This window comes from Notamacropus eugenii, chromosome 4 (genome assembly GCF_028372415.1).
Source record: "Notamacropus eugenii isolate mMacEug1 chromosome 4, mMacEug1.pri_v2, whole genome shotgun sequence".
In the NCBI taxonomy this organism is placed as follows: domain Eukaryota; kingdom Metazoa; phylum Chordata; class Mammalia; order Diprotodontia; family Macropodidae; genus Notamacropus; species Notamacropus eugenii.
The window spans coordinates 177,610,886-177,631,170 of NC_092875.1; the positions used below are offsets into that span (position 1 = coordinate 177,610,886).

The 20,285-nt window shown below is 39.2% G+C and overlaps 1 protein-coding gene across 4 annotated transcripts in view; it reads left to right on the forward strand.

Annotated features, from left to right (window-relative positions):
* RREB1 (ras responsive element binding protein 1) overlaps positions 1 to 20,285 on the forward strand; it is a 136,667-nt gene that overhangs the window by 49,788 nt on the left and 66,594 nt on the right. For all 4 annotated transcript variants that reach the window (XM_072603746.1, XM_072603749.1, XM_072603747.1 and 1 more), the window contains exons 2-4: positions 13,700 to 13,835; positions 15,741 to 15,861; positions 16,918 to 17,126. In XM_072603746.1, the coding sequence (XP_072459847.1) occupies positions 16,956 to 17,126 (171 nt within the window). In that variant the 5' untranslated portion in view covers positions 13,700 to 13,835; positions 15,741 to 15,861; positions 16,918 to 16,955. The remainder of the gene's footprint in view (positions 1 to 13,699; positions 13,836 to 15,740; positions 15,862 to 16,917; positions 17,127 to 20,285) is intronic.

Genomic DNA, 20,285 nt, shown 5'->3' on the forward strand with positions numbered 1-20,285 from the left:
TTATGAAGATAAGCCAAGTTGGTCCTGGTGTTTGGTAGGTAGGGTGGGCATGGCAGGAATGACTCAAGTTGGAGAGATCAAGATGGCTTAGGGCACAGCCTCTTGTCAGTTACTAGCTTGTTATTTCCCTTTGTACTTTGAATCTCTTGCATAGGACTGAGTAAGTATATGAAGAGTTATAGTGCAGGAAGTTAATTACCTCTAGACATTTTCTAGTACATCCCTGTGCCTTCAGCCAGGGCCACACCCAAATCCTTGGGGTTTTTTGCCTCAGGCTTTTAAAACTTGAAATAATAATAAAGCCTTGGGGTCCAGAAACTGAAGTTCAGGCATACCTTAATTAGTTTGAAGGACCTAGGTCAGGGCCACTTACATTAGTTTTTTATCCCGTTAAATGCTGGCTAAATTTATTTATGTAATAAACTCTTTGTATCAAGATGTTTGTCTTTAAAGCCTTATAGTTTGTAGTCTTTTGTGGCTGTGACTTTTTTTGTAAGTTGTCTATAAAAAGAGTTACTTTTCCCCACATCACTTTTTCTGATAGATTTTCTAAGCAAAATTGAATTATGAAAGCATCTTGAGAATATATACGAATTAAATGCTTTTACCCATCCAGTGTTAATACCAAGCAACTCATTTATCCATTTCCTTCAGACTATTTCATCAATAGATGGAATATTTGTCTCTCTTGCAACTTAAACATCTCTCCCATCCTACCAGAAATTGCCTGCCTCTTAGTCTCAGCTTTCCTTAGATATACAAGTGCCCTAAATGGCCTTGTTACCTGGAGTATTCCAATGAGTCATGGGACATTTGCTGGTTCTCTGACCCTGGGCAAATGATTTCACCCCCCCTCCTTCTCCTAGCCTTAGTTTTCCTCATCTGTATAAAGAGAATAATAATGTTCTCTTGTAATACTTTATTTTTCTTAAAAGTACTATGTAACAGTGAAGACTAGTGACTTGCTTATTGTGCTCTATACTGTATTCTCCATTTTCTCACCTTTTATCCGTTCCTTAACCACCAGCAGGTTGGCATCTACCCTTAGCATTTTTGACTTTTTGTTTCTACCCTTTATGTGCATATTGTCCCTCCATTAGATTTGAGCTCCTTGAGAGCAGGGCTTGTCCTTTATTCCTAGCACATAACACAGTGCTTGGCACATAGTAGGCACTTAATAGATGCTTTTTGACTGATTGATAGAGCTCATTACTTGGTGACACATTTCAGTTTTGGATAGCTCTATTAGGAAAAAACCTTAATAACTTCGATCACATTACTCCTGATGCCTCCCTCTTGGGCCAAACAGAGATAGTTCAATCCTTCCTCTTTAGGTCAGGCTGATTGTTCTCTATTTTGCTTATGAACTGTCAGTTGATATCCAGTAGGCAGTTTTTAGGTATTTAAGGACACTGGTTATGGTGTAGATAATTTTTCAGATTTTTTAGGAAATAAGTTCTACAGCTCTCATTTTGTTTGCATTTTAGTCATTGGGAAGACGGGGTGTTGAAACCAGTGTTGCAGCTCTATGTATGCCAGGGTTCATGGGGGTGGGGAAAGGAAGAAGGGAGGAAGAACTTGCTTTCCTTCTAGAATTGAAATGGAGCCCTCTGAGATGCCTTGGGAAAGTTTTCTTTAGGCACATTCACTGAAACATCCTTGTGTCACTGCTTTGGAGACAGCTGTTTCGAAAGTCTTCTCTTTTCTTTGTCTGAACATCCTGTTAGAACCTTTAGAACAACCTGTTCTAACTCTGTGGCTGGGAGGAAATTGAGGATGCTAAAGGCTGCTGTTTGGCTGGTGGGGCTAGACTGGTTATCTAGCTCCTGTTCTTTTTCTGGCCCACTGGTCAAGAGAGTGACTTAAACACACAGGTCTCTTCTTTTCAAAACAAATTTATTATTTATTTTTTGCATTCTTTTGTTTTGAAATTTGAGTTCCATATTTTCTTTCTCCCATTCCTCCTCCCTCACTTCTCTATGCCTACTCTTTTCTGCTTCCCATTTTAGCTGTCTTTCCTCTGCCGCAGACATCTTAGAACTGGGAGGAACCATTTGGTCCAACCTCCTCATTTTACAGATGAGGTTAAGGAGTGAGCCTCAGCTTTACTACTCTTTCCTTCTTCATTTTAATGTTCTGTGTTCCAAGGAAATGAACTGTAGTATTGTTTTAAAGTCATTTTGCTTTAAAAAAAAAATCTCATTCTCCAGATACCTGCCCATGTATTGCTATAGGAAATATTCAGGTTTTCAGTTTAACCATCTCCAAGGAAGAAGTAATGGTAATAAAATCGACTCAGATTTATATGGTACTTTTAAGTTGTGCAAAGAGCTTTCCTCACAACACCCCCTCACCATTTTACAGATAAGGAAACTGAACTCTTCTGAGGTGGATTTCAGCCCAGGTCACCTGACTCTGAGGTCTAGCATTCTATCTACTAAACCGTGTGACCTCTTGAAAGAAAGTCAGATCCCTTGTGTGCTGACTGATGTGTGTTGCCGATTTAATGTTTGTTCAGTTTACTATAAGCTAACTGATGCTGCACAGCCTTCTCATTGAGCTTTTTAATGCATCGGTAAGGCAGCCATTACTATTTGCTACCCTACAGACACCTTGGGCAGGAAGCCCATCTGCCCTTCTGAACTTGCCTTGGCTGAAGGAGGTGGATAATCAGACCCACCTTTAAAGGGAAATGCAGATAAAGTAAAGCATCACCACCTTTTTTGGGATAGAAAAGCACACACTACTGTTTTTATTCCAAACGTTAACTTAATAGTAATCATCATAAATTTAAATTTAACCTGATAACTAATATAACGATAAATCTTTGTATGGAAAACGAAATGTAGGTGAACCTGAAAAATGTCACCTTTCTTAAAGCATCCAAAGCCCCTCCCATTTTGAAACAGGGCATAGTACATCGGACTTTGGAGATCTTTAAAGTACACGTTGAAATGAATGCTGGGTAGGTATTGCTTGGGCTTTGGTCCAAGGCTCTCAGGCAAGTAATATTTAAACAAGTTGAATAGCCCCTGTAGGCAAGCAGCAGGAAATCTAGACCTCAGTCGGCTTCAGGGTGTTGCATGGTCAGCTAAAGATAAAAGGGTAGACTGTTGCAGCTGGGGTCCCATGTAACACTGGGTGGCAAACTGTTAAGAAAAGATAAAAGGAATGTAGATGGTCTCACAGAACAACAATGTACCCTTTCTGTAATGTAGCTTCAAGTGATAGGAGAGAGTTGGACACCATAATTCTATGGTGCTTAATTCTGTGAGGCTTAAGTACATTAAAAGATTCACAGCTAAACTCTGATAGAGTTTGTATATTGATCATTGGCACAGGTCAAATGTTTGATGTGAGTTCTGTTTATATTGGCTATTGCTTGCCAGTGGCCATCCACCAGGGCTTGGAAATCTTTGCTCATTCTGCAGAGTTTTCACTGTCATCATACTGTTTGACCTATATCAGAGGATGGGGCTGAACAAGAATAAGATTTAATTGGGAAATACTTAACAACATAAGCGAAAATATAATACTGTATAGATAATGTTAATCTGTGGTTTTTAAATCAGTATGTGGCCAGTAGGGATAATTTTCTGTTTGAGTTTGACATTTCTGAACAGTCCTGAGGAAGTCATTGCCACTGCATAAATAGTTTATTGGTTTCTTGTTCAGCCTTTCGTGTGTACTGCTGTGAGGCTAGGTGCCACTTCCTTAAGGTCTCAAGGCCATGGTGAGTCAAAGATTTATTTCTGATGGCAGATATAAGAGTTTAAGGGAAGGGATCTGAAAGATTTTTCTTTTCCTCTTTTTTTGGTGATTGGAAAGTAGGAGAAGATCAGGAAGAGTCCATATTTTAAAGGATTTTCTTATTTTAGCTAAGGCAGCTAGGCTTCACACTAGGCCTGGAGTCAGGAGGGTCTGAGTTCAGATTCAGTCTCAGGCTTACTAGCCTTCTGACCCTGAGCACATCACTTAACCTCTGTTTGCTTTAGTTTCCTGATCTGTAAAGTGGGGATAATACATAACCTACCTCCCAGGGTGGTTGTGACAGTCAAATGAGATAATTGTAAAGTGCTTAACAAGGGGCCTGTAAACATTATATACGTGTTAGCGATTGTTGTTATTATCAACACCACTTCTGTGCAAGAGCCAGGATCATGAGTGCTGATCAGCATAAATGAACAAATACTCTTTTTAGCATGTTCCTCTGACGCTGGTTTTTATCATTTGCTGTGAAGCAGGGAAATATAGGCCTTTTGTATTAGAGAGAAAATGAAGCAATTAGACACCCCAGGGAGTAAAGTATTAAGGTATAAAGCAGAGCCAAGAGAGAGTGTGTGCCTCTGATTTACTTTAGTAGTGTGATAATCCTTACAGTGACTCCATCCTTTAGAGATGTATCTCTGGTATTAAAACTTATTACATGAGAAGGGTAAAAACTGGCAGTGGCATGGAACCTTTTTTTTCCTCTTCAGTTGCCAGGATTAAGGTGGTGGGTCTTGGACAACTTGCTACCCACTCTGATGGACCATCTCCAGCTTTTTGTCTCACCAATTTTACTCTGAGAAAATCATTTATTTGATGCTATTTTATGTTAGCTTATTGTAATACTTGTTTTTACCTACTTATCTCAGCAATTTCTGTCCCCCTCTTCTCTCTCAAAGATGGGACTAAAGCAGAATAAATTTCAGAATACATAAAGGTCAGCCCACTAGCCATTAGTGTAGTAGTAGCAGGCTGTTGGGTGACTCAGTTGATAGGGCTCCTAGGTCTACAGTCAGGAAGATCTGAGTTAAAATCTAATCTCAGGCACTGGCTGTTAGCTTGGCTAAGTCACTTAAACTTATGTTTACCTCTGTTAATATAATAGCATCTCCCTCCAAGGCTTGTCGTGAAGACCAAATGAAATGATATTTGTAGAACTTCCTGGCACATATGGACTCATGTTTCCTTTCCTTTTTCTTGTTGTTGAGTCATTTCAATCGTGCCTGACTCTTCATGACCCCATTTGGGTTTTTTTTATTTTTGTCAAAAATACTAGAATGGTTTGCCATTTCCTTCTCTAGTTCATTTTACAGATGAACAAACTGAGGCAGACAGGGTGGTTACTCAGCTAGTAAGTGTCTGAGGTTGGTGGTGCCACCCAGCTGCCTAGATGTCTTTTTTATCTACCGTTTTAAACCTGTGACTAAAAGTTAAAACTTCCCTGTTTGAGAAGGGAAGGCGTCATTGACGACCACCTCGCACCCACCACTTCATTGTATTCTGGATGTGCATGCTGTGATGCTAAGAATCTGGAAGCACTATTGATTAGACCTTGTTTCTTCTGTTCTTCTCTTAAAACCGAGCTCTGGTTGATATGTTCTCCATGGAGTCTTCCCTGATAGCCCAAGCTAGAAATGGTCCCACTCACCTAGAATTTCCTATGTTCGGAGCATATTCTAACTTTATTTTTATACTCTTACTAGACTGTAAGGTCTTTGAGGGAAGAGACTTATTTTTTTCCCCTTTAATCTTTGTGTCCTTAGCATCTAGCATATACTATACAATAAATATTTATTGGCTAGTAAAAAAAAAAAGAATCTTGAAGCAGAGTTTTAATTCTTTATTCTTTGGTTGGTTCTGGCTAAAACCCTACATTCCATGAGAATGTGATGCTTAGAACCCAAGCCAACCACCTCTGTTTGGGAATTCCTTGGATCTCACTCTTCTTGAGCCCAGTTTTAGCAAAGGTAGGGAAGAAATGTCGAAACTTTCTTTTCCCAGCTGTAAAGCAAGTATCAATAGAGTCGAGGGGGCAGTTCCTACAGCTCTGTGTGGAGGAGCTGCAGAGAAATCACCTAAAGCTGTCTGCCCCATGCTCTTGAAGTTTCCTCATGGTCTCCCAGGATCTCATTGGAAGGCAGTCAATATGACTGAACAGAGTTATATACCATTTCTTACAGCAGCCAGCAAAACACTCTGCGGCCACTTAGTTTACAATTTTGGAAAGCTTTGCTTTTGAAACTTAAGGTCACTCAGGACTTAAGGAGCCAGGTTCTACAGTTGGAGTGGAAAGGATAGTACATATAAGTGTTGGAAATCGTAGCTGACTTTTATGTAGTTTTAAGGCTTTCACAGGAATTTATGTTCGGTATGTTACTCTTCTCACAGCAGTCCCTTGAGGTAGGTAGTGGCTAATTACGTCTGTTTTATAGGTGTGATAACATGGAAAGAACTGTAGTTGTGGAGTCAAAAGACCTGCATTCAGATTCTGCCTGTGATGATTCTGCCTACTAAATCTCAGTTGTTTGGTCAGAAGGATGAGGGCTAAGGTCCCTTTCAGGACTTGATCTGTGATTCTTTGGGGTTCAGAGAAATTAACACACACAACTAGTTTTTTCTGACTCCATGTTCAGCAAAATGATGCAAAAGGAACATTTTCCACTTTATTTAGCAAGTGATGTGCATTAAATTACCTTTCTATGATTTAAGTAAATTTTAAGTTTAATTTGGACTAAGTGTAATATATTTAAGACTAATGGAACTTTATTTCCTGCAAGTGATAACAGTGCTGTATGGGTGCCCACAGCTGTGTTTATTTTCTCCTGCTTTGGGGTGAGATGACTGCTCTTAGACCTGAATTCAAGTTTTTAATCAGCTACATGACCTTGGGTAAGCCATATAACTGATCTAGGCCTCTATTTCCTTATCTACAAAATGGGAATATGTCATGTGCACTACCTGGCAAGGTTTCCGTGAAGAAAATACTCAGTCTTAGAGTGTTAAACATTCAGTATGGGTTTATTAGAAACCAAATATTGTAAACTTATGTGAGTATCAGTGAAATTAGGGTTAGAACTTTGTTTTGGGAGAGATTGCCATTTTCATGAAAAGGTGTTTGATAAAAGATATTTATGTAGATTTGTTTTCCCTTGAACTCTGGGTGAAAGGCAATAAAAGCAAACTTTTGGTTACTTGCTGGAAAAGAGGATGTGATGGAGATGGAGGAAGGAGGTTGCAAGGCTAGATGGCTGTTGGAGCCAGACTGGTTACTCTGACATGAAATGTAATTCCCAAACACACCAGCTCATTTATATTGTCCTTCCCATTGTAACTGAGGTTCGGCCTTCTTCAGGCCTTCGGTAAACATCCTGGCAGGAGTAGCCTGGAGCAGCAGGGAGGGGATTTTACAATTTGAATTGACCCTAATACATTCCTGTTGACTTCATTTCTTCCACAAATAGAGAGGTGGTAGGTTCTAACCCAAGAAGTTTCAGCTTTCAGTATGTCAGAGCATCATTTCCTAGCATCCTCTCTAGGATTTCCTTCTCTCAGCTTTCACCACGTTGGCTCCCTTACTACCCCAGCCTCCTTTGATTGGGATGATAGCAGAAAATTCAGGTCTAAGCACAAGATGGTGATGATGACAGTGGGACGCAATGGCAGGTAACTGGGAAGTCTTTAAGGAAAGAGAAGTTACTGAGGGAGAAGGGTTCTCCTTGATAGCCGAAAAGCAGTGGGGGCTATGTCTTCCTGTGGTGCATTTTAAACAAATGGCTGCCATGTGGCAGCTGTCTCTGCCTTCCTGAATCTGGCAGTAGTTAAATCCTGTCCATAAGACGTGCTCCCTGGAGAAGAGCATTGAGAATGGAAGTAAAGTTTTTCTTTTCCTTAAACTAAAACTTTTTTTTTAAACAACTAGTGCTCAAGATTTCTTTTCTTCCAAGAAGGAAGGGCCTGAAGGAATGGGAGGATTGAACTTTTTTTTTTTTAAAGGCAAATTGTCATTAATATTTTGAAAATAAGATCTGAAGTTCTTTCTAGCTCTAAATCTATGATCCTATAATTGTGGAGGATAAGTTTAGGCAAGAATCCAGCGCTGTGTTTTATAAAGCATTAAGTAAACGAAATAGTATGACAATTCAAATAAGCATAACAAAGGAATTTTTCTTAATTTCCTTTAAAATATTTTTTTAGGAAATTGCTGATTGCTTGGGGGGAAAGATCACACCAATATGTGGGAAAAATCTCATTACACTAGGACATGCTGTTTTCTCTTAATGTTTTAAGGTCCCAAGTTTGTAGAATTCTGAAATCTCATCATTATCGTACAGTTCTATCCTATATTATATTGATGCTTTCCATTTGAGGGCACATCCAAATGTAAAAAATAGCAGGTAAGAGCCACATTTATTTATTTCTCACTCTGTTTGTGTGTGTTTTCCCCATAAAGCTGACATGTGGTTTATATAGGTCATAGGCTATTCTTGGACTCTGTTTAAGTTGAAAAAGAATTTTGCTAGCAAAAAGACAATCTTAAGGGAAAACTCTTTTTTCCCTTTGCCTATTTCTACTGCTCACTAAGATACCTTATATCCACAGAGGGTGCAAAGGGAGAAGTTGCACACCTTTCTGGGAAAGGGAGGGATCTGGTGCCTCTAGGGCTACCAGAGCTTGAGTCTTGCAGAAATTAGGAGAATTGTTCTATAGCACCCTCTAAGGAGCTGTTCTGTGACTCACAGCAGAGTATGCTAAATACCATTTTGCTTAGAGTTGCTCACAGTCTTGGGAGGATGGTTGGGTAGTGAAGGTCATGACCAGGGCAGCCCCTGGAGATCCATACAAAAGACCAGCCAAAGTGGTTTTGCTTCCTGTGCACATAATTTTATAGGCAGGCAGGCCCTACCCAGCCTAAATTTCATATCTGACTTGTCCATGTTCCTGAGGAAGTAGCAAATGAACCCTAGATAGGTTTGAACATTTTCTTTGCTTTTTAAGAACCGAAGTATACAGTGTGCACAGTAAGAATTGATAACTTGTTCATACGACTTGGGTCTGGGACCTTAGTGACCATCTATCTTGCCTTTTACAATGAGAAAACTGTTTCAAGTCTTATGCCCTGAGGGGAAGTTTTCCGCAATACCCCTGATTTCAAATCGTTTTAATTTCATGAACTCATTTTTGGGGTGGTGGGGGTTGGAATTAAGATTTCATAACTTGCAGTTAACTTAAGTATATTGGGCTAATTGCTGCACCTATTACATTCTTTTTTCTAGCTTTTGGCATCCATGCATCATCGGTTTTGATGTTGCCCTCTGACGCTCTTGTTTTATCCTGCCTGAATCAAGTCCATGTGGATTCACTGCTCAAATTCACTTAAGTCCATTTTTTTCTTAGATGAAGAAGGTGCCCATAGCACATGGCTCAGCTTCTGTTCAGTTCCCAGCAGGGAAAGACAGACTAGTAGTTTTTTAGAAAAAGGTGTAACAAATCCAGTGCTTATTTCTTTGATTATTTTTCCATCAAATTTCAGTATTTTTTACCATAAATTTTTGGTGCTGTCTCAATAATTTCCTTTTATTCAGGTCTAAGGGCTTTGTTGTTTGTTCAGTTGTCTCAGTCCTGTGCTCTAAATTACCACGATTCTGTTGTTTCTGTTTGCTTGTGACCAACTCTTCATGGACCCATTTGGGGTTTTCTTGGTAAAGACACTGGAGTAGTTTGTCATTTCCCTCTCCATCAATTTATGGATGGGAAAACTGATTTAAATATGGTTAAATGACTCTTCCAGGCTCACACAGTCTTAATGCCAGGTTTGAACTCAGGAAGATTCTTGAATCCTGGCCCAGTACTCTAGTCATTGTGCCACCTAGCTGCCCAGAGTTTTGGGGAGACCATAAAGAAAAAGAAGAGGCTGAAACAGGAGCCACTAAGGATTGGACACTGGATACCTAGAAGGGCAAAAGTGTGTCTGTGGATCCCAAATTGTAGAGAGTAACTGGCTATTTGATTTCTTGAATTGAAGTAAATTTAGTAGAATCTAGAAGAGAACGAGGTGGTGACTATTGCATGTACTAGTAGTGGAGACCCTACCTGCGTACACGTAGAAATCTGTGCTTCCCTCCTTGCTTTCAAAATGGACATTTTCTTCCCTTTTCAGGCTCTGGGAATAGATGCATCTTCCATCTTTTTCCAAGTAGTCTTTTCTCTCCTACTGGGCCCAGAGCCAGAATTGGCTAAAGAGCCAACTCATCGTGCCTGGGATTATGAAGTACTCGCTCATTTGGTGAAAGGCCCTGCACGTCATTCGGAAGATCTGGTTTACTATGGAGTCCATGCCAGCCTAATAGGGGGTGGGGGAGAGGGGAGAGGGAGGGTTGGGTGGGTGTGGCTTTCATGGATTGCTTCTTAGTCCAAGGAATAGACTGGTCTTGTAGCCAAGAAACACATCAACTTCCTGGAACTTAAGCCATCGTCACAGCTGTCTTAGCCTTCAGAGCACACGCAAGGCAGTACTTATTAGGACTGACAGTGTTGCTGTTGTGCCCTCTGTTAACAAGCTGAGGGAGAGCATAAGCTTTGCCATATTGGATTAGATAAAAGACTCATCTTTTCTGACTTTGTGCTCACAAACTAGCAGCCAGTTCCTACCAAGCTCTGTGCGAGGCAAAGCTTTCAGTGTTTCCTTGCTTTTCCCTCATAACCTGCCTGTGATCCTCAGTCTTCTCTTATCAGGAAGTATGTTTTTACCCCCTTTCTTAAGATCACAATACTCAGTGTTAAGACCATTTTAAAATCTGAATTCCTGTAGCCTGAATTAGTCTCTTTCTTAACCCTGAATTAGTCTACCACCGTTAGGCTGTTCATCCAATCAGTTCAATAGTATGTTCCAAACCCTTAAACCTACTCAAAAGTCTCTCATGGCCTCTGGCAGTATTCAAGGTATAGAGCTACACAAAACTACCCTAAACTTTGAGCCTCTTGAAAGCATGTAGATTCTATACCTTAGTCCTTGGGGATTCTTCAGTAGTGGGTTTGTTCTCAGCTCCTTTTGTTTGGGGCATCTCATTTTATCTGTTATCTTCCAGGGTTATCTGGTCTGTCTGGATGGACCACTCTCCTTAATCTTCTCTTTCTGGTCTTACATATGATTGTTCTCTTATCATTTCTAGGTGGGGACATCCTTGGTAGCAGGGGAGGGACCATCCCTGTTGTCTTTATCTTAGCTTTAAGTAACTTACACCAAGGACTCAGCCTTTTTGGACTCTAATGTGAGAGAAGCCTTAGAAGGACTTTAGGTTCATTCCTTTATCCTTCCCAAATTTATCCTTCATTTGAAAAAAGGGGGAGATAATATGGAATTTCTTCTTGGGGCTACCTATTTTGTAACCTTGAACACTTTAGTTTGAGGTCTTTGAATCAGTAGACTCAAAGGAAACAATGAAGTTTACCCAGCTTTCAGTTTTTAGATAATTCTGGGACTTAAACTGAGGTCAAACCCTTTATATGAAGGACAAAATGGCGATCTCATCTTGGACGTAGATCTTTGGCCTCAAAGAAATACCCACTTTAAATTACCTTGAATTTCTGATATTTGTTAACAAAATGTAGAATTAGGCTTTCCTGCAGCCCCCCCAAAAATGCCTTTCATAAAGTATATATTAAGTAGATCTTTAATTTTGGACCAGTCTTTTCACTCATCTTCAAGTTGGAGGATTTGGATAGATCACCATTTTATGTCAGACTAATAAAACTAACCAAAGGAGGAGGATTTGGCTGAGATGAACCTTATTTTGAGTTTTGCCGATTTGTTCCTCACAACAATCCTGATATTGCCCTACTGACATTAATTCCTACCTTACATCCCACAACTTCAGACAAGAAACATCCCTTTCCCATTCTAGTTTTTTAAAAAAAGCATTTTGGATCTGTGGCTTGAATATGTCCAGCCATTAGAAGTGATAACCTTTCTATATCTGTCATCCTATGCAGTTCTTTTAGTCTTATAAATTCTTTCTCAGGCAGAGGAATTAGGGTTTTGAGATTGCAAGGGGGATTTCGTGATGTTCTGTCTTTCCATTATGGCTGTTACTGGAGTTTTAAGAAATGAAAATATAATAGGCTCTTCTGAAGTCTTAACCTCCCTTTCCCACCCTCAAATCAATCTTCTAGTCATTAAAAAGTGAAATAGAAACCTAGACTGACTTGGAGTGCCTTTTATTTTGTTTGACCTTAGGCATTGTTCCTTGGTTTGGATGGGTGGGGTTGATGATCTGAAAGGGACATTTTGTTATCTAGTTTTGAGATTAAGGTGGAGCCTTTTGTAAATTGTCTTGATGGCATCTTGAATGTTGGCATGTGCCCTGTAAAGGAGCTTGGGAACTTGAGGTCCTCCATCCATTTTCCTGAGAATAAGGTGTGAATGTGTGTAAGTGACTGGTCCTTTTGACTGTTCTTTATTCCTCCCTGATTATACTAAAATACCCTTGGTGATCTTCAAAAGGAAAGTTAGAGATAATGGAGAAAGTCTGAATGTAGAACATTTGTAAAGAATAGGTGCCTGGAGAGAACTTGCAGTATACAGAATCATGGAGCTAGGATCATTGACAAGATCTAAATTCTATCATTCTTGTCTTGTACTTCCCTTATCTGGACTGGATCTCACCAACCACATCTCTGGCTCTAATGTTTTATTTTTAGTAGGCATGTAGTAAATATGAACATGTAGAATTCAGGGTGGTAAATATGTGATGGGCTTAGGGCTGAGTAGATTTCCTTGGTTTTTTAAAGGAGACAACAGATGTGTTAGACAGTTGTTATTTGGTGAATCGTGAGAATTCCATTGATTTCCAAGCTGAGGGAAGTCTGTCCAGTCCAGGGTAGTCCCTTTTCCTTTCACCGAGAGGGGAGATGAAGAAATGATGTGCTTGTTTTTTCTTTATCCTAAGCCTGACCTTATACCACAAATTCAAATTAACTGTCAGCAGAGAAAAAGATAGGGGAGAAATTTGTATTTGGATGGCATAGATTTATTCTTCAAAGTCTAGTTTGCAAGTCTTTTAATTTTTAAGGACGTTAAGACAACCATTTGTTCCAAATAGTGTTTTTGGTAGTATTGGGATTTTAAAAAATCTTCTCTTTTAATGTCATTTAAATTCTTTTCACAGCAAATGGTTTCTGAATATTATGTTTTACTATTCTTTAGCATCATTTTCTTTCTAGACTAGAAAGTATTTATTTCATCTTAATCTTTTTATATATTCTCTGCTATCATTAACTCCTCCCTCACTACATCTTTTCTTTTTAAGGAAATTATGATTTCCTTAAACAGCTCTTTTATGATTTCTTGTTTTTTTCTTTCTTAAAACTTTTTAGCCTGACTTATTTTGTTTTTTATTTGACCCCATACGCAACTACCCCACTCTCTTACCTCCTTTTGCTGCCCCTCCTGTCATATGAATTTTTTACCCACACAAGATGCCATTTACTCATATCTCAGTTGTTCAGTCTTGTCCAACTCTTTATGACTCCCTTTGGGGTTTTCTTGTTACTGAAGTGACTTGTCCAGGGTTACCCAGCTAGTACGTGTCTGAAGCTCAGGAAGACTTATCTTCCTGACTCTAGACCTGGCACTCTATCCACTGTGCCACCTATCTGCCCCAAACATGTCTTAGTCGAAGTTGTAACGGTTGTCTTCCTTGCTGGTGCTAGAAGGATGAATTCAAACTAATTTTTAGCATGTAGTCCAATAGGCTAGAACTCTGTACTTAGTTGGAGAACTGTAAAGGCAACCCTCACATTTCAAGGAGGAAGTCCTAGGAAAGGAATGTCTCCTGAGAAGATTCTGTGTATCTGGCTTTTGGTAGCGAAAACCTTGCTGAGAAGGACCACTGGTCTGTCTGAGTAATAATATTTTTTTATTCTTTTCTTATAGGTTGCCCTTTATCTGTGCTCCAACCTTTGTGGCATTGAGGTGTGACACTGTCCATCAGTTCCTCTCCTGCTTTGGCCAGCAAGTGTTAGCTCTTCAGTGAGGTCAGCTGGTTCAGTAGAAAGCAAGAAGATAAAAGGTTGGTTAAACCTTTTTTGATTTTCATAGTTTTGAATGTTAGGAACCTGTTTCTAGTCTCTGATCTGCTTCACCATACATACCATATTTTTTCTTCTGATTTAAAAAAAAAATTCTCCTGGGGTTTCCTGAGATTTGGCTGCAAGTTTGTTTTAAAGATTTTAACTATTCCTAAACCTCTTCACTTTTGCAGGTTGGGAGACTCAGAGACCATTAACTATCATCTTCCCTTCCTTCTCCCCCCCCCACCCCCCCATGGCAACACTCAGAATATATGATACCCAAATCCAGGCCAGCAAACAAGGGGTCCCAAGACTCATGATTTAGAGCTGAGAAGGAATTGCTGGTTCCACGCGTTTTGGCAATTTGAGTGAAGGCTACCTGTTAGAATGATTTTTTTTACACCATATAACACAAAATACATGGGGTTATAGAGAGAGAATTGTTCTCAAAATATATTCTAAATAATGCATGGATTGTAGGTTAAGAATCTCTAAAAAGGCTCTATACAGAAACCCAGAGACTAAAGGGACTTGGCCGGGGCATCACAGCTATTCATTGGCACTATCTAGTGTTCTTTCCATCCACAGCAGCAGCTTCATGTGTTAATTTTGACAAAGATGATCTTTTATTTTCAAATCTGGTTGGGGAATTTGCTCTGAGTATGTCTCATAATTATAGACATCCTTTTAACTTCATAGGGGTATTAACGGGGAGTTTTATGTTGCAGATGTGGCTGGTTGGGGGAATGAAGTTAATAGGAATAAAATGACATAGATTGACATTGCAAACACTTTGACTAGGAATGTGAGTACTTTTCACATCCAGTAAAAAATTATATCCCCAGTGTTGGTTACCATAGGTTGGTGGGATTTTGTTTGTTTGTTTTTGGTTTTGTTTTCTACTCCATTAACAGAAGAAAAAAGAGTTAGTCAACAGGATGAAACTTTATTGGGTCCAATTAGTGCATGGTTGGTGCTTAACTCTTAAGGTGGTTTTTTTCCCTTTTACCTTAGAACAATGAACTGCTTTCTAATGTACATCAGGTTCTTTTTTCTCTTCTTGCTTGTGCTGTGTATTGTGTACTTCTTCCTATCTGTCCCAGAGGGAGAGCTCATGTACAAGACAGTTGAGCAAACTGGAATAAAAACTTGTCAGAGCTCCAAGGGCTTAGTGCTTCGAAACAGCTTCTCTGTGATGAGTCAAAGCACTGTAGAGAAGCCAGCCTCTTTTCCTCTTTCTGAACAGCGTAGCTGAGCTTCTCATTTTGCTTTATCACTCATATGTTTTCAAGTCCAAGAGATGAGGATGCTCTAACTAAAAATGGCCCTTTCTTAATATTTTTAAGTAATGTAGATTGTCTTGTCTTTAGTAAACCAAAGAGTCACACTTTGTACATTATCCCAAAGGAGGAAATCGATTTAGCAAATGTCTTCCTGTTCAGACCAAATGGGAAATAACAAATACTTGTGGGGTGTTTTGTCTTTATTCTCTTTTGGTTAAATCTTTGCAACTTTTGTAGCATTTTCATTAGCAAGTTGGCTAACTGTTAACTGTCTCTAGGTACTTTGTGTGAGATACTTAACTAGATTGCAAATTTAGGTTTCATTTTTGTTAATTTGAAAGCATTCTTATACATGAACACTGTTTAATATTATTTCTTTACTTTTAAAGTGTTCATTTGCATCACCACCATCTTTCATCCCCTGCTTCACAGTAGAATTCCAGGGTTTTTTGTTAACCGTATAGCTTTTGCTGTCTGCTGTAATATATTCGCACATTTTAGTTAGCCTTCTATCAGGATTTTTTTGCAGCTCATTCCAATTTTTGTATGTAAGGTAGCCAAATGGGAACATAATGACTTAACTCTTCACTGTGACTATTTTTTCCTTTCCTTCTTTTCCAGTATTAGTGGTACTGAGAGTGAGGAGGAAACTGAGATAAACAAAGCGTTAGCCTGCCACTTTTAGTGGAAGGTAGCCTTCAGAGGAGACAATCTTATTGTACAGCAGTTGGAGAAGATGAAGGTAATTGTTCTGATATTAAGAGTGTTTGACTAAAATAGGTTAACTGGACCTCATCTGCTGTGCCTCTTTTTCGTGGAATGGCTCTTTCAAGACTTTGGATTAGCTTCTAGCCTCTTCATTGTGTTCTTTCACCCATGTATGTTATTCAGTTGCATTTTCAAGATTTAATCAGTGAAAGTAGTTTATCTTTTCCTCATGCTCCTTTCCCTGATTGTGAACATTTAGTTTCAGTGGGGCCTTGCTTATGTCAAGCCCAAAATCTGAATTTTGCATACCATATATTAGGGCTGGGGGAACCCATTAAGTTAAGGTAATGGTCCAAGAATCTATGTGGATGTCAAGATTGTCTTTTTTATCTGTATTTAGCTTTGATATATACAGCTTGATTCAGCATAGTAAATGAGCAAATATTAATTCTTTGAGCTTAATGAATGTTTTGTTATAATTATTACATAATTTACATTATACATATACATTCTAAGTGTATTCTGATGCTATTGATAAGTAAAACAAATTCACTGAAATTTATTAATAAAATTTCATTAGCTTTTTTGTTACCAAATATTTTGTACATTAAGTTACTACAGGTATATACAGAGAGAAATGTTTTGACCTTACAAAATGTTGGTTATTGCTGTTCTATAACTCATTACAGGTGACTTGTAACAGATGTACAGGTGATATGTCACAGATGAGTTGAGTTCTCTTTGGTCTCAGACTACTAACATGATTTTATTGTGGCAGTGGAATTAATGACAGGTCTGGCAGAGTTGTCTCAGATCTGACTTGAGGTCCAGAAGCTTAGCAGTTTTCATTACTGCTACTACTTTCCCCAACTCTTTGGCCCAGTTGTAGGTGAAGACAGTAAAGAAAGCCACCCTGCTCTTTGTAGGAGCCCTCAAAACAACCACTTTTGATTTCCACCAGCCTTCTTAACTTTTTGCCTTTCCCTTCAAATATCTCCTGAAATTCCCAGTCTCAGAAAGAATAAATGTTCACTTCTTGGTCTTCTCTTTGCCTAATATTCTTTCATATTTTTCATTTCCTTTTCTTTAGTTCCAGCAAAAAGAATCCTTGGCTTAAACTGTGGCTCTATGATGTCAAAGTCACCCACCAGCTTAGAAGGTTCAGATTTATCTTCCATCAATACCATGATGTCAGCAGTAATGAGTGTAGGGAAGATTGCAGAGAATGGCAGCACCTCACAGGCCATCAAATCCCCAACAAAGTCATCAGGACCGAATCGGATTGGCAGGAGGAACCAGGTAAGTGATGATAAATGTAGCTCTGAAATCTGTTAAGTTCTACTCTGGGAGTCCAATGAACGTCATTGATTCAGATTGTTGGGGAATTAGTTCCACTTTAATCACATAAATACATCATTTCTTACTAACTGTGAATGAACACATCTCACAGTCTTGTCACTTTTCTCCATTCCTATAGTATAAATATTGCTGACCGGCACAATATGCCTTTTATCTAAATATTAGTTCCATTAGGAACCTATAGGTCATTTCCCCTTTGTACCTCCTCTAAAGAGTTCAGTGCTTGTGATGTGATTCCATGTTGTTCTGTCTCCTTACTCACAGTTGGTTATTGGGCTTTTCAAGGTAACCACCTTTTCTGTTCCACAGAGTCTAGAGAAAAATCATGGGTTAGACTGATGTCTCTGTAGGCAGTAGATCAAGAGAAGCTGGAAAGAATAAATGGGGTGGGATTGCAGAGGATTCTTGTGGTCTAAAAATAAATTAGGAAATTAGACGAATCCCCAGTTCATATGCAAATGGAGCACTTTGGACAGTATTTATCCTTAAAGCCATCATACTCTCAAATCTTTTATGTCAGTGGCTCCCACCGTTGCTGTCTGTGTAAATGAGGTACTAGCAATAGTGAGTGGATGATCCTTAATCCTTCTCTAACCCTTTTTGTGTCACCAAGCACCCTGAGACAAAGAAAAATTTATCTCTAAATTTATCCAGGCAGAGGAATTAAAGGCCTGCTTTTAAAAATATCTACAGATGTAAGGAGAGGATCCAGAAATTCTCTAGCTGTGCAATTTGTGACATGCTCATTAAAAACAAATAATAACCTTTTAATACACTGATCTCAAAACTACTATTTACATAAACCCAGGCTTCAAAAGCCATTGAACACCTTTTCCTAAGTTCTAAGAGTTGGAAGAAACCTTCAAGATCATTCTAGTCCAATCTCATTTTATGGATAGGAGAAACCGAAACCTTGAGCAGCTAAATGTCTGGCTTAAGGTGACATAGGTAGGAAGGATTGAGCCAAGCTTTGCTCTTGTCTTGTCTGACTCTAAATTTAGTGTTCTTTCCACTGCACCACGATGTTTGTGTGGCGTTTCAAACCAGAGAAATATTTATATGTTCTCTTAATATAGTTAATTGGTTGTTTACATTTGTTCTTCATTAAAATTGCATATTCCTCTGTAAAGTTCTTTGCTTTGGACATTCTTTGCAGGGTGTTTTTTGGGAATTTAAGAGAAGGTCATAACTGTGACCTCTCTCCTGGGTATCACATAGTATCATAGCATAGTATCAAGGGGAAAAATAGCTGATGTTATTTCAGGGACTGTGATATCGTGGAACACACCATTTGTCTTTTTAGGTGTCGTCTGCTTGTTCAGTCGTTTTTCACTCATGTCCAATTCTTGGTGACCCCATTTAAGGTTTTCTTGGTAAAGCTATTGGAGTGTTTTTGCCATTTCCTTCTCCAGTTCATTTTACAGATGAGGAAACTGAGGCAAACAGGGCTAAGTGACTTGCCCAGGGTCACACAGCTAGTGTCTGAGTCCAGATTTGAACTCAGGAAGATAGTGTCTTGTCAGTACTTCCCTTTATCCCTTTATTTGGCTACTTGGGAACTGAGCTGGCATGCCTGGATCTTTGGATTAGAAAAGATAATTTGATGGTAAAGGATAAACCTCTTTTTCCCCTGTAGAGAAGAGATTAAAAAGGAAAGCAGTCACTCCCACTCCCCACTTCATTCAAACCCTTCTCTGTTTTCTTGGCACAAAAAAGAGGGGTCAGAAAGGTGGGGGAAAAGAAGAGGGAGAGCAAAAGAAGGTTCTTTTAACAGCCAGCCTTTCCAGCTACAGGTGAGAGAGTTCTCGCTTTCTTCTGATGCCTGAAGAGTCCACTAAAGTGTTTGGCACACCATTCAAGTGGCCAAACACCAACCACAATGTGATAATTTAGCTCCAGACCCCTCCCTTGTTGATAAATGTAGGGGAGAGCCAATGGCGCATGTTCTTACTTTAATTCCCATTTTGCTGCTATCCCCAGATTTCTTTCCTACTTGATGTTTTTGTCTTGATGTTGTTTTTTAGGGAAAGTTGTATTAGGATTGCAATAAGGGCTTTCTTTTCCCGACCCTCCCCCAAGTAAAAAATGGGAGTCCCAGAGCGATGAAAAAGAACCTTGGGGATAAATCTAAGTGCTCTCACAGACTTCCAGAACAGATTAGCCTCTAGCTGAATGCCTAACAAGGGTGTCAGATTGCTTCATTATGGAATAGTGAGTTATCAAATTAGCTGCTAATTTTATCTTTCAGCTCAGGAAGTGTTCCTTTCACCAACTGGACTCCAGTAGCTAGATTTTAAATTCTTCATCAATGCCTTTTCAACACTAGTGATACTCTCCATTTCTGGCTATATGGGGTAGAACAGAGAGTCCGGTGGGTCAGTGAAATTCATCCTCTTCATGCCATGTTTGATTTGGTTGACCTGCATTATGGTATGTAGCACACAAGTGCTAGAGACCAGAGAAAGTTGGGGTTTTAGTTAATAATAAACCCCAGGGTCAGTGCCACTCAACTCCATGGTGTCTGATCTCAGCTTCAAGGTGAACTAGTAATTTTTCTATTATATTAATTTGTCTCCTCAGAGGGCAGGCCATCTAAAATCCTGATTGTTTGGAATTGCTGTGCGTGCGTGCGTTATCATTTGTAGCTTAAGAAATTGATATTCAGAAAGAACATTCCAGTATTATATGGGAGAAATGGAAGTCTGATGGGAAAGGTTTGTTTAACTTCCCTCCCAATGGTCAGTGTCGCTAATGTTTTTTTAGAGGGAGATGACTCAAATAACATTACTTTATTTGGGGGTGGTGGTGTTTACATTCATTTATATAGGGAGAAGTTGGGCCATTAATGACTATCCATCATGAGAACAGTCTTAGGAGAGAATTTTTATTCATCATTTTTCTATATAAAATCAAGCACAAAATTTTTGAAGGCTCTTCTCTTATGTCTTTGGGACTGATCCTTCTTCGGTAGGATATATGGTTTGTGGAAAAGTGGAAATGGGAGTGGGGAAGAGGGGAGAGCTCTGATTTCATCGAGAATTTCCAGAGAACTCCCTGTATCAATGAAGGTTGGCACCAGCAAAGTCTAGAGAGTTGTCA